The 14,501-nt window shown below is 41.1% G+C and overlaps 2 protein-coding genes across 2 annotated transcripts in view; both read right to left on the bottom strand.

Annotated features, from left to right (window-relative positions):
- The window catches only part of si:ch211-14c7.2, a 16,771-nt gene extending 9,769 nt beyond the window's left edge, over window positions 1–7,002 (bottom strand). Inside the window, exons 1-2 of the mRNA XM_005932602.3 lie at window positions 6,586–7,002; window positions 2,941–5,920 (exon numbers count right to left, since the gene is read on the bottom strand). Coding sequence (XP_005932664.1) covers window positions 2,941–5,353 — 2,413 coding nt within the window. The 5' untranslated portion in view covers window positions 5,354–5,920; window positions 6,586–7,002. The remainder of the gene's footprint in view (window positions 1–2,940; window positions 5,921–6,585) is intronic.
- A 3,345-nt stretch (window positions 7,003–10,347) lies between these two features.
- LOC102298037 (neuroblast differentiation-associated protein AHNAK) overlaps window positions 10,348–14,501 on the bottom strand; it is a gene marked incomplete in the record, with an annotated part of 7,510 nt that continues 3,356 nt past the window's right edge. The window contains 2 exon segments of the mRNA XM_005932601.3: window positions 10,348–11,562; window positions 13,197–14,501. Of these exon segments, the coding sequence (XP_005932663.2) occupies window positions 11,273–11,562; window positions 13,197–14,501 (1,595 nt within the window).

Here is a 14,501-nt window from a genome sequence, read left to right as displayed (position 1 = left end):
ACACACACACACACACACACACACACACACACACACACACACACACACACCTTTTTTCACCGAATGTAACATCCAAAGCAGTAACTTTGTTTTTCTTGCATGTGATGCATTTAGGGGACACCTGTAAATCTTGGTTACGGAGGCACCATGCTAATATTTTAAATTATTATTAGATATGCCAGAATTAAAACCCACAGTTTTAGTAGCTCTTCAGCTTTCTATTTGTCAGCAGCACAGCAAGACAACTTGCATTTATTATTCTGTTAATCACCTTGTCGTATCATTGTGTTGTCTATGGCTGTGACTGCTTCCTGCTGTTGCTTAAAAAGTTGCCTGCTGTACCAGACTCTGCGGGACTCTTTGAGTTTGTATGTTGGACTTTAATCTCACCGCGACATCTCACTGCGTGGAAACATTTCAGCGAATATTTGTATCTCTCTTCGATCCCTGCTGCTTTGACACATCTACACGTCGCTCTCCATTGCTCGGTGTATTTATCCGACGATGTATCTATCAGACACTTGTCTGTGAGACTGTTTCCTTTTCACCCGTTGCCCAATAACCTGAGGCTAACAGGAGAGCTCACTGGCCTGTTTGCTTCCTCCCCCTCTCTTAGCTCGACTCTGAATGATTAATACCGTGTAGTGAGACGGGGAGATCAGTTAGGAATCCAGGTCAGGACAAACTACAGTCTTATTTCCACTGTGCTGGTAAGTGATGCCTACCAAGGCAAGAAAGAACTCTGCATTTTTATCACAAGATTAAAAGTACTACTGGTCAACAACTTATTTACGTCATCTAAGTTACAGCATGTGCTTGAGTGTACAATGATTAGCTGTATGATTATCAGGCTGCCTTACTTTAACTCTTTACTCCCATTTCAGGCCTGTTTACAGAACAAATTGACTAAGTTTGCATCACATGTTAGTGAGGGTGGTCGCTGCCTTTGCAGGTACCCTTCAAACTGCATCTTTATTGATATACACTGAGGGATCAAATGTATCATTATGGAGGAATGAGTTAAAACAACCTGTTCCTGAACACACTTCCAATCAAATGTTTTTCCATGTTTTTCTGCCTCTCACTCCTTTTATTTCAAGCTATTTTTTTCAACCTTGTTGTTATATTCAGTGTAGATTTATAATATGTATTTTCCCAGATTTCACACAGGCACAGCCAGACCTCTGTTTGCAAATGCTATGAAAGGTGTTTGTTACACTCATTCTTGTCTGTTGAAGTTTCTGTCTCCATCTTAGTACTGTAGCTATTTATTGAAAGACTTTTGGGTCATGGTGAACTACTTCACTTTATCCACTGTGTGAAACAAGTAGATTTATCTCCTCCTCCTTTTAAGCCAGCATTTTCCTGATTGGCTGGCCCTCATTGAGATGCTTAAACAGAATGTGGGTGGGGCTTCAGTGCCTGAGATTGCCTTATTAGGGATGCCCATCATAAGTGCATAAGTGACATCATACAGAGCCATGGATAGAAAAAAAACAACTTCAGCCATGTTTAATATGAACATTTGCTATTGTAACTCACATGTTTATTGAAAGCCCATTTTAATTACGAATAATTAAAACCAAAATAAACTAAAAGGCCAGATAAGTGTGAAAATATGCATAAGTAATGTGGGTGAAGCAAGCCTTTAGGTTTTATAGCTAGTCCTTTAATTTTTGCCCTTTTACATACATCAGTCCCTCTGATGATAAATGTTGACTGATAAGCCATCAGCAACATGTTAAAATAAACAGAAATACTTTTCAGTAGAACAGACTGAGACATAATTATGCACCAACCTCAGCACAGCCTCATTTAGCCCCCCTGTGGAAACTGGGCTTAACGTGATTTAGGTGATTAGCTAAACGGAGCAGAATGAGGGATCATTACGACTGATTAACACCGGCTGTGAGAGAAAAACAACGAGGCGCAAGGAGTAAAAGATCTGACATACCTGCGCGTGTCTGATTCAAGAGTGTAGCAGATAAGAGCCATCATACTGTCAGACTACTAATTAAATTCATTTATTTATGATTCAGGTACTAGCACTGCTTTATTTTGTTCATCATACAGTTCTTTAAAAAATCCAATAAAAATATTTTCTTCTCAATTACCTTCTTGCACTGAATGATGGTGTCCAATATTTTTTTAATTCCGCGTACCCAGGAAGCTTTGAGATGGGTTTGTTAGCAGGATTAGTCGAAAAGAATCAGGTAGATTTGTAGGAAAAGTTGTACCAAAGATAAGGAAGGGCCCAACTGCTTTTTGGAGTTGATTTCAGTCCAGTGTTTTTATTTTATCTTTTTGAATGGATCTTTTGAGGGCGACAATATTAAAAACCTGCAAAATATCTTGATGTTCTCTATAAAACACTAACTTAGATCCAGATAATTAGATCTCAATTCTTGAGGAGGGAGTTAACAAACAGTAAAAATTAAGTCTGCAGTATTTACATAGTACATAGTAATGCAGTTTAAGTAAGGACTTCCAGCTGCTTTATCCCCACAAACACATCTTCATAAAATAGAAATTATAACAGCAGCAGGATTTTGGAAAGATAAAAGTAAATACCCACTTGTGCATAACTACTTGTGCGCTTCTTGAAAACAGATTGTGTACACTTGCATTCCTCAAAGTGTACAAAAGGTTAAAAATGCACTAATTCTCTGAGGGAGTCTTTGCCATTCACTCTTTGTTTCCCCAACACAACACAAAGAGTGTTAAAAAGTCTAAATCTGCTCATTTCTGACTTTTTTCTGAAATTCTCTGAAGCCTTTCTGTGTCAGCCTTGTTGTCCAGGACCAACAGATCCAAGCCTACAGCACACAGAAAGGCAAATTTGCCAAAGATCTCAAAGGAGTGAAAGAGATACTAAAATGAGAGGAAAGCCTGGCTCGTAAACACAGAAAGGGACAGAGAATGAACAACCACGAGACTCACCAACACTCTCTCTGCTCCCACAAGGCACTGAGGCAGACATGGTGAACTCCTCGCTCCAGGCTGGCTCTCCCTCCGCCTGCATGAACACTCCAAACTCATCTTCCTCCTCCTCCTTCCTCCCTTCTTCAGTGGCCACGGTGGAGCCACTCTCCACCTCACCCTGCTCCTCCAGCTCTCTTCTCTTCCCTTCTTGGCCTCCTTCTCTGTCTCCTGCTGTTGCACTGACTGCCTCCTCCTCCTCCTCCTCCCTCTCCTGACAGGGCAGGCCGGTTGCCATGGATCCCAGGGTGGGCAGGGAAGGGGCAGGATTAGCCTGGGAGAGCGCAGGGGAGGTGGGGAGATTGGTGCAGGCAGTGTTAGTGATGTTAGTCTCTCCACTTGGTTCAACAGGGGCATTGCTTGTTTGTGCACAGGTGTATCCATCCTCCTCCTCCCACTTCCTGTGTTCATCTTCAACCTCCTGTAACCTCCAGTCTTCCCCTGAAGCACGGTTTATCTCTGTCCCTTCATAACTATCTTTGAGTGTGACTTCTCCTTTACATTCATCAGACTTCTGAATTTCCCCAGCTCCGTCTCCATGTTCAGGATTGAGGCTCTCTTCTAAATTTCCTTCTTCTGACTCCAGCTCATCTTTCGTCCCACATTTGCTGCTCTTGTCTGCCACAATCCTCTCGCCTGACTCAGAGATGGAATGATCTCCATCTGTGAGGGGTGAAGGTAACACTTCCTCCTCATTTTTAAACACAGATTGAGGTTTATTATGTAATACCTCATTCACAGTGGTTTTCTCATTGGCCTGTTCTTCTACCTCAGAGTTTTCTTCCTCTTGCTGATACCCCTCAACGTGATTCTCCTGCTCAGCCTGAACCCAACAAGTTTCACGGTCAGCACTGCAGACGCTGCCCTCTATGGGTGCGGCTGACTTGTTAAAAGTGAGGGAGACTGCAGTGCTGCTGGAGGCAGGCGTAAAGACTGCACACCAGCTGGAGAATTCATCAAGAGCCTCGCTGATGTTCTCCTTTTCATCTTTAACATCTGCACACTCAGCCCTTTTCTCTGATTCTTCACCTGCTTCATCGAGATCAGAAAATCCCTTTACATTAGCCCCTTCTTCTTCTTCTTCTTCTTCTTCACGGGGACATTCACTTGGTTTTCTCTCAGTAACGCTGTTCTTATGTCTTAAATTATCAGTCAACCCAGAATGTCCATGGGTGACGATATTTCCTTCAGTGTATCTGTCCCCTTGTTCCTCTGAATAGCCATCCTTGCTCTGAGAAGCTTGTGTCTTCTGCCCCTCGCTGCTCTCAGTTTCTCTTGTTTCTCCCACATCGCAGCTGTCGTGGGAGTCACTGTAAGAATGGGTAGATTCTAGGTCAGGGTTTAGTTCAGTCAAGACAGAGCTGGAAGACTCTAACTTGCCGAGGCCTCCCTTGTCCTCCTCTTCATTCTTTTGCCTTTCCTTCCTCATTCCCGTCACCTCACTGTTCAGCCTGTTCGGGATGCCTCCCTCGTGTCCATCCTGGCTTTTCCTCCTCTGTGCTCTCCTTCCACACTGGACGCAGGATTTAGGAGAAACGCTGTGGCTGCATCTGGCTCGCCGGCTGTCCTGCTGTGGGGTGGGAAACTGTTTACAGTCCAGGCCTCCTTTGTCTTGCTCTTCCTGCCTTTCTTCTACAGCGATTTGACCAGCAGGAACTTCCCTGCTCCTCTGCTGCCTCTCTCTGCTCACGCCTGTTTTCTCCCGGCACGCTGCATTGCCAGACTTCCTCCATCTCCGCCCCGATCGCACCCTAACCCGGTTTGCTCCAGTCTGTGCCGGTGGAGTTGGCCCAGCTGGAGTGTCTCTGCGTCCTCCTCCTACTCCAGTCTTTCCTCTCAGCCATCCTCCGACCACACTGGATGCTGCACTGGTTGTCACTCCAGAGTTGGGCTTAGCTGCTGAATACAAACAGCTTCCTTTCTCAGTCCGGAGGAACAAACACTGAGTCTGAGTCTTCCCGCTGCCCTCTGAGGTCTTCAGAGTGGCAACTGTTACCAAAGCTCCGATTCCAGCCTGCCTACTGTCCACCCCCAGCGGAAGCCCATATCCCATGCGACCCCACTCGCCACTCAGGCAAACATCTGCAGGCCTGGGGCAGGACACTGAACTTCCTCGACCTGCAGGAGGAGCTGTGGGTGCTTGTCCTCCTCCCAGCAGATTAGCAGTCTTGTGGCGATTCCTGGAACACAGGGCCCAGGCTCGGAGACCCCGAATGAGCGGCAGATCTGCCAGTCCCAGCTCCAGTCGGCTGGGGAAGGGCAGAGAGGCTCTGGAGCATTTCTGGAGCATCTCCCGGCTAGAGCCTGACATGCTCAGGCACGGGTAGTTGTTGTTGTTATTCTGCTGGAGCATAGTGCTTGTTGTGGGCCTCATCTATGTTTTATTGGTTGGTTTTTGCTTATTCTTTATTAAAATGCAGCCTGTCGGCTCAAGTTCAATTCTCATTTGTGAGAGGGAGCGCTGCCACAATCAAGAATCTATTCTTGATTCACAGCCTTACAGCTCAAAGGTAAAAAGATCATCATTTAGAAAAACATCACTGGGCACTATGAAACAGCTAAAACAAATTTCTCACTGATTAATTCTGACAGTGGTACCGAAGATGATGTTTCCTAACATGGCCGGAGGGAGATGAATCTCCTTGTAATCTCATATTTTAGCAGATTATTCTGACTGCATCTGAAGACAGAATCAGTTGTTTTTCTGACGGGCGACCTGCCACTGTTTGCATCTATAACTCCTCAACTTAGAAAGTCTCCTGATGAAGAAGAGAAACATGCAGGTGTGATGTCCAGCTGTCAGTGCTGATGAGAGCAAGGGAAATGAGAAGTTTGTTTTCTTCCAGGCTGACGCTCAGTGACGCTGTCTCCAGAGCTTCGCCGCCCTCCCCGTTCACTGGCCTCTCCTCACTGAGGACTGACTCAGCTGTCACAGAGCACCCTGCAGGGGAATGGGTAAAATAAATAAATAAATAAAACAAACATGGAAATTAAAGACTCATAGAGCAGACTTATTATAAGGTAGTGTGATATGATTAAAGAGCAAGGATCCCGCCAAGAGGAGGCCCAATCCAGCAAATGAATAAAAAGCTTAAATATTAAAATTATTTAATGCTGACTTCACTTTGGTTTGGCTCAATGGGTTGCAGCTGTAAGTCAGTGTGGGAGGTGTGAGTCTGTCAGAGGTCATGCATTTGAATCCAAAGTGACTTCTTTTCCCACTACTCCGACCCAAACAGGCTCTTTTATATATATGAAAATGGGAACTGACACCATTTGCATTGTGGTGAGAATTAGATTAGTTGTTGCATCAGCCACACACAATCATCCAGTAGACTAAAAACGAAACACAGGTGGCCATAAACCCATAAATCCACTTCTCCTGCCCACACAGCTTAAAGGATTTATCCGAAGAGCATCAATAACCCGCCACATAAGCGACGAAAATAGGTTTGAGCCACGTATGTCATACTTAGCCTACTCCTATCAGCACCACTGTGATGAAGATGAGCCACGTCAAACCACACAGTGTACCAGCACTACCTGTGTTCCCAGCCAGCATGTCCTGAGAGGGATGCCCACAGCCGAGTTCTCATTGTTTCTTACCTTTTTCGAAGCCCCGGGGTCTCAGGTCCAGGCTCTGGATTAAGTGTCCTTTACTTAATGCCCCTCTGCTTCCTTATTGTTTACAGACGAAGCCTATTCTCCCTCCTCTCGGGCTCTGGAGCATCCTAAAGTGGAATCAGCGCCGCCTCATCTTTCTACTCGGCCTGCACCACAAACGTTACAAATCGCTCGAACATCCATTCAGTCCTGTTCCATCGTTTAAATCAGAGCACAGCCTCTTTTTTTCGCTCTCTCCTCCCGACTCGTTCAGCCATTGCGCATCATCTCATCCGCCGCGGCTCGGCATCGTGCGCCGCCGCATCTTACCGCAGTAGCCTCCGGTGTGCACAGCGAGCAGGATGACGAAGAGCTAATTTGACTTACAGCCCACTCACTGATAGGAGGCGTGATTCGTGCCACACAGAGCAGGGAGAGGTGAGGCGAGCGGAAGTGTATGGAGGGTTCGTGATGCCACACTTAGGGAGAAAGAACACACTGGTCTAAAATAGAACAAACAGAATCTATTTGTTTGCTACTGGGAGCTTCAGACCTAGATCTAGAATTTAACACAAATTTATCATATGTACGTTGATTTCTGACATTTTCAGAGGTGAATATAACATGTAATAAAAACACAGTGTCTGGAATTTTAACCATTCCCCATTAAAATAGTTTAAATGTGTTTATTCTGAAAAAACAACCAAACAAAATGGGACATTTTAGACGAAATGTGTTTTTTAAGTACAAGTGAAAGAATCCCACTAGCAAAATTATTATTGACTGGTGAGTTAATTAATATAACTATTAGAAAAAGTAACAAATCACAGAAAAATATGGCTACTTTTGCTTTTTCTGGGCACACTCCCGGTTTCTCTGATGTATTCCTGAGATATGACAAGCAGCTTTCTCTGAAAATACTTAACAATAAAATTAGTTGATTTTTTTTCAGTGTGCAGCAGAAAAAATATACACAAGAGAAACAGTTACGGAAAGTGAAAATGTCACCCACAGGTCACCTATGAAAGTATTTGTGTTCTCTCCATATTTCTATAAGCTTTTGAAATAAAGGAGTAAATATTCTGAAATTTTAGAGGTCATTTTTTATATTACTTGTTAGCTTAATTTGCCAAAATTACCAGTAGACTAGCCACAGGTGTCTGTGTTTACATAAGTCACTTGGTCTACAGTGCTACTGCTTATGTAATGGTTGAGTTTCATTGCATTAATAACTGTTTATTTTTCTACTCACTGTATTATCTACATTATCTATATTAGGACAGTGAGTTAGTCACCTATCAGGGAGCCAGTACCTGTGCTTGTTGTAGTAAAAGTGCAGACTAGATGCTACTTTCACCCATTGTTTATGATTTTACCGTTTTTTTGTGTGTGTTTTTGTGACAGCATATTGGATATTAAGGTACAGTGTGGAGTATGTTTAAATTGTTATGACACCATCTAAGAGGCGCTGATTTTAGTTTCAGTGATTAAAATTCTAGTAATTTATGTTTCCATTGCTTTGTACTAATTAGCATTTACCTTGCTAACCTCTTGCTAACGGAACTTGCAAGGATTCATCCAAATATGGTTAATTCCGGCTCCAAACAAATACAACAACAACAAAAACACCCTGGTATTAGCCAAAAGAAACTTTATTTTAAAAGGGATGAAATTATGAGATTTTAAAAATGCTGAAATTGTTCAGTGAACTGAAAACAGTAAGTTTGTAGATGGTGATGCTGCACTTTCCCCTGTCTCTGCTTCATGGCATTGTTTACTCCTCATACAGCATTAGTGTAGCCTCACATACTCTCACCAGAGAGCCTACGTTTTCACAGCATCATCACAGCAGCAGATGAGTAGATTGGGAGACACACACAGACACACACACACACATAGAAAGAAGACGTCATACATCCATGTGCACAATTTACTTTTTTCCTCCAAAGTCCTCCTCTCCAGACATTTTCAATAAGCCTCATTCGTGTGCTATGGATCTTTTTCATAACTCTAATATAAACAGGCCAGTAAAACCGAGCTTTGGTATCATATAGTCAAAATATTCAAAAAGAAATACATTAAAGATTATTAAGAGTCTTAATTATTTTTCTGGATTTAAATGGGCTTCCAGACCACTGCGTTTCTTATAGGAATTTAAAATGTACATGTTGTGCTTTGTTCATATGTTCTGTCATACTCTTAAATGGTGTATGCTTATATTAAATAAAGTGGTTTTCAAATAATGAGGCCAGTATACACACACCATAAATTGCTATAAACTGCTTTAAATAGCCTTTTCAGTCATTTTTTTTATACCCTTGGCTAGGGATGATGTCATAGAGGGAGGATCTCCCTAATATGGTCAATTAAGGCACAAAGTGCTACACACAAGCTCCACCTACCCGTTGCCCCTGTGAGGGGCATCGATTCAGGGGGCAGTTGGTTTATGAAAGTTGGGTGGCCTTAAAGTGAAGATCTAAAAACAGCTTGTTTCAGACATTTAATGAAGTGAGGATCTGCACCAAGGTCCAGCTTATGACGAAGAATAACTCTGAGATGAGAATTATGCAATATAAAAATATGGAGTAGGAAATAATGTTGTCTCTTTGAAAATTTCACTGAAATTTATATAAAATTTGACTACAGGACAGAAGACTTTTTGTGTGAATATTACTTTATTTAAGTAACATCTTTACAAACATTCTTTCAATGCAGCTCTGACAAAACACTTGCCACTGAAACCCTTAGAATCAAAAAGAAATTCGAAGACCTCGTTAAACCAGAAAGTTAAAAATCTCTCTGCATGTACATCCTGCCTCAGTGCGCGTTACCTTCACATGTCACTACTCGTCTCAGCTTTTTTTTTTAAAGCTCTAGTTCTCAGCTGCAAAAAAAGGCACTGTGCTAAACGTTGTTAATGAGACAACTCTTTTATGGATTCATGCATTTTACCACGCAGCTTCATTCCATCAGTCAACCAAATAAAGGAAACATAAAAGTGTTTATTCTTAAATGTTTTACATCTACTTGAAAATAGAAAACCTTTCAAAAAGCCTGATTGGTGTATCATCTAAGGTAGGACGTTTTAACAGAATACCAGAAAAATTACAAACATGTTTATAAATGGTAAGTTCTTTGTTTATAAATTAAACTTAAATATCAAAATTTAGAGACATAAAAACTGATATTCAAGAAGATTATTCCATTTTAAAACAGTTTATACATTAAATAGTAGATACATTGTTTAAATTGTACTGGGCAAAGGCACTTAAAGTTTCAATCACTCCGACAGTAATTTTTGGTGTTTTTAGAAATATTTATAACTCTGTTTTCTGCCTTTTTTTCTAACATGATTGCTTTGCAACAAGATCAAGACACGCCACCCCCACTAGTCTCACTCTAGCAGCCTTTTAGCAACTTGGATCAACAGAATAAACTTTACAGTTTCCTCTCTAAAATTTCTGAATTTCTGGTTTAAATCCCCAAATTTCCGTCCAGCTCACTGCTGATGTTTTGAAACGCAACAATACTTAACAGCCGAGCTTCAGAAATATCAGTGTATTTTAAAGCTACAGCCTCATTCACAAAAAATACAGTGGTGCCCTTTTTTTTGGCATTGTACAGTAAAAACATTAATAAAAAATATATTAGCAGCAGGTTGGGCTAAATATTTGAGAGCAACCTATAACCAGATAGTCACAGGTTTGATCCCCACAGCAGATAAAGAGTCCAGAGCGTCCTGCTTACTCACTGACCGTCTCTGGGAAAAAAAAAAAAAAAGCACAGGCTAAATGTGCTAATATATAAAACTGTGGCAAAAAAAGCCCATAATCTCAGAAAGTTCACACTTTTTCTTCAAGATAAACAAAACATTGTTTCAGGTCAAAACAATATCATTTATGCTTTGGTAAATATGAAAATACATTTTGAACTGAAAAGGAAACAGCTTCAAAAAAGCAATTATATTATTTTATTTACATAAATATTCCTCTGGCCTACGTTGTGATGGTTCATAATGAAATATTTTTAAATGATCATGGAACTGAATCATGAACCATGAAGTCGATGTGAGTAAAAGACTCTTTCCAGCGCATTTCAAACACAAAACAAAAATAAATAATGAAGCAGTCCGACATGTTTACATTCAGAGTGAAACCTTTAAAAACCAAACAAAATCGGATAAATAATTTGGACTAAACTAACAAACCGTAACAAAAAAAGTCGTCACATGTAAGATGAGAGAAGGAAATATATAGTAATCTTTAGCTATAATAATGACAATAATACTGCTTGATGTAATGTTATTGTAGTTCATCACATTCATACATCATCTATGAAAATATAATATAATTTTTTTTGTTAAGGCACAGATGAACCCCAAATTAATATACATGGTGTTCCTCTGGGCTATGTTACTATTTATCCATCTAAATTGATTTGGTTAGAGTTGCCCAGTTTTGGCGATATTAGCTGGAGAAATGATGCGTGGAGCCCACAAATAATCAGTTCAAAAAAGTTCAGTAGATAAACAGCACTACAGGTCAGAAGAAAAAACTAATGTATCACTAATTTGGGGATGAATTGTCCTTTTATTAGAGGTTTACTTTATATTAACACGGCAACCTCACAAAAAAACTAAACAACAATAACAAGAAAAGTAAAATACATTAAAGATACCATTCCAGCATCTTCAGTACTTTGACACCTGGTGAGCTGCTGTTGTTGTCTTTGTTGTTGCTGTGGTCGTTGAAGACTCGTCTGTTCGTGTTTCAGCCAGGTGGGTGATTCTGGTAGTCTTTGTCACCATGGTGACAGTTCCCTCCTCGGAGGAAGAGATTTGGTGCTCTTCGGTCATTTGCGAGGTGGTGAAGTCGAGCCCTGAGGTGTGGAGGCAGAAAGACCCCGAGACATCTGCCTCACCCCCTACCTCACCTTTCTGCTGGGCCTGAGGAGAACTCTCTGGAGTTATCTGGAGGAAGCCTGCGGTAGGTAGGCCAGGAAATAAGAAAAATGAAAGGAAAAGAGGAGGATAGGTGAAGAAATCAAGAGGGAAAAGAAACTTAGTCTTATGTAGAAGAGACAAAACAGAAGAGTATATAGATTAGTGATTTATTTACCAGGAACACAAAAAAATATACAAAAAACATCAAAGGTAGCAGCAAGAATAAAGTATAGATAGTGTAAAGTATATTCTAATAAATCCTGTGGTAATATAGTGAAAAAAACCCAGTAAAATCCAGACATAACATATGAGAACCACATGCAAAATTGATTAAACATTATTCTTGAATGTGTAGACTTTTACAGTTTTTCATTTTCTCATTTATATGCTTTATTTTCTCATTTCTCATAATGCAACTAAACGGGCAAATTTAATAGACGGGGTAGATACAAATTTAGATTTTTCTAAATTTTCAATGTAGTGCTTTGATAAAAAAATCTCTATTTTCTTGTCCTTACTATATCTATTAAAATATATAAGAGCTCAGGCTATGCATTTTTCTTAAAGAAACATGAAACACTGGATGACTAGTCTTTTAGTGTGGCAATGCACAGTGATTCAAATGAATGCAGAAGAATTTAAAGCTGACTGGGTTGGGTTCAAAACCTGCACTAAAACTTTCTGGTAAAATGCTGCCATCTTGTGGTGACGTTTTTAATTAAATATCTCAGAGGGTTTTTACAAAAAGCGGCTTTAATAATAACATTAACAGCAGTATTGACGTAATGCCAGCCCAATCCGGTTGTTCAGTGATGACGCGACGAATCCTACTTTCGGGTCTAAAGTAGTCTGCGTTTAATATGGCTTTTGTGTTGTTAACATGTTTAATGTTTTGTATTTTCTTCTATTTGATCTCAAAAAGTTCCTAAAACAGTCAGTGATCACTGTTGACCTCCCTCGGCTTTTATTACCGCTAATCATTTATTTAAGCTCAGCTTTTAAAACCTTAGGATGTAACTACAGCCCAGCCCATGCAGCAGTATATGAATGACTAACCTCGTATTGTGGCTGCATTATCTCAGTTGTTCTCCTGGCTGAAGTTTGGTCCTTTTACAGCATCCTGCCATGGGATTACATTTGTTCCTGACCACCGACAACACTCACGTTAACTTTTATCGAGTGGAAAAAAAGTTAGCTTGTTTATATTATGCTAACATAGCTGTGTCGCTAGCGGTCACGTAGCACATCATTATATACCAGCTAGCCCAACTTCAGTAACCCTACAAACGTCACTGCTGTTTAGTTTTCTGTCTTCATTAATGCTGGAAGTGATAGCAGAGCTGTACGTTTTAATTTGTTTCCAAAACCCCGCAGTCAGGACATGCTATATTGTATTTAGATAGAAGCTAGCGAGCTAACTCCTGCTAACTTCTAACTCCGTTAGATGTCATAAATTCCGTTTTCATGGATGCCTGGATGTTAAACTCAATTGTTACACCCGGTAGAGCAGAACGCTGATCATTTTATTAAAGATAAAAGACTTTAGACAGTTTTTCAACTCTCAGTAATGCCATAGTGATCGTTTGATATATGGACCTGCAGCGGAGTTTAGACCCAGACACGGCTAGTGACGTCAGACTGAACAATCGGATAGCATCTCCTTTAGCCTTACCTGTGGCATGTGGCTTCAAGGTGACCTTTGGGACCTTAAACCATGAGGAAGACTCTCTCTCTTCTGATTCCCTGCTTTTGCTCTCCACCTTGCTCCAAGCTTGAAACTTTGTTGAGGTGAACTCTGTGGCAAAACCAGAAGGGGACTCTGAGCTGTCCCTGTCCAGCATTTCTGTTCTGGCACGAGAAGACACCAAATCCTTCAAAGGCTCCTCAGTGAAACCCCCTGGTAACATTGTGCTTGATTGTACTTCTTCTGGTGATGAATGCTTTCCCAGTTCCCCACTTGTTTCCATGTCTGCTCCTCTTGCACCCGTCTTCCCATATAGACTGGTGAACTCCACCTTTGGGAGTTTGATTTTACCACTGAATGCCACCTTCTCTTCCTTGGAGCACTTGTGAGGGCTTTCACCATTGAGACTTGAACTTGAACCTTCTCTTTTGTCAGTGTCACCACCAAATGATGCAGATTTGCCAGACGAAAACGACACTTTAGGCATCTTTATTCTTCCCCCCTTTGACTTTTCTTCTTCTGCCCCTTCTTTTTCTGCACTTGCAGCAGCTGACTTTTCTTTGGACTTTCCAAAGCTTGGCTTCTTTTTGATTTTGGGCATCTTCACTTTGACAGTCTCTGTCTCAGCCTCAGCCATTGCTTCCCCTTTTAAGGGACTTGTGCTTGTAGCAGGCTCATTTGTTGGAGGAGTGTCTACCAAGACAAAAACCGCTTTCTTTACTTTAGGCATTTTAGGGCCCTCATACTGAATTTCTGGCCCATGGACATTCACACTTTCCTCTGGTGAGGATAGGGAGGGTAATGGGACGCCAAACTTAGGGATTTTGATTTTCTTGCCTTTTTCTGTTTTGCTGTTATCTCCATCTTGAGATGAGCCAATATCAAACTCTATGTCTGGTATTTTGGGGACTCTGATTCCTGCATGTGGAGATGAGGAGCCACCCTCTCCTTTCACTTCTGTCTTTAGACTTACACTTGGTAATGTAACTTCTGGTACTGGATGGTTAACACGATTTTTGTCATCTTTATGACCATTCTGGGTTTCAACTTCAAAATACTCAAATCTTTCTCCACCGTTTTTCTTTTTTGGCATTCCAATCTTGAATTTTGTTCCTTTGACTTTAGGCCCTTTTACTTTGCTGCTGGTTTCTGTAGTGACATCTAAGTCAGGTAGATCAACTTTTTTCCTGTCCTTTTTGCCCTCCCCTTTGTGAAGTCCAGTATCAAGTTCTAAGCCTCCTTTTGGACCTTTGATATCTATTGTCGGGACTTTTAATTTTAGGCCTTTGTGCT

The sequence above is a fragment of the Haplochromis burtoni genome, unplaced genomic scaffold (genome assembly GCF_018398535.1).
Source record: "Haplochromis burtoni strain Fernald_Lab_line unplaced genomic scaffold, NCSU_Asbu1 Contig_153, whole genome shotgun sequence".
Classification (NCBI taxonomy): domain Eukaryota; kingdom Metazoa; phylum Chordata; class Actinopteri; order Cichliformes; family Cichlidae; genus Haplochromis; species Haplochromis burtoni.
This window is presented reverse-complemented; position numbering and strand designations above follow the sequence as displayed.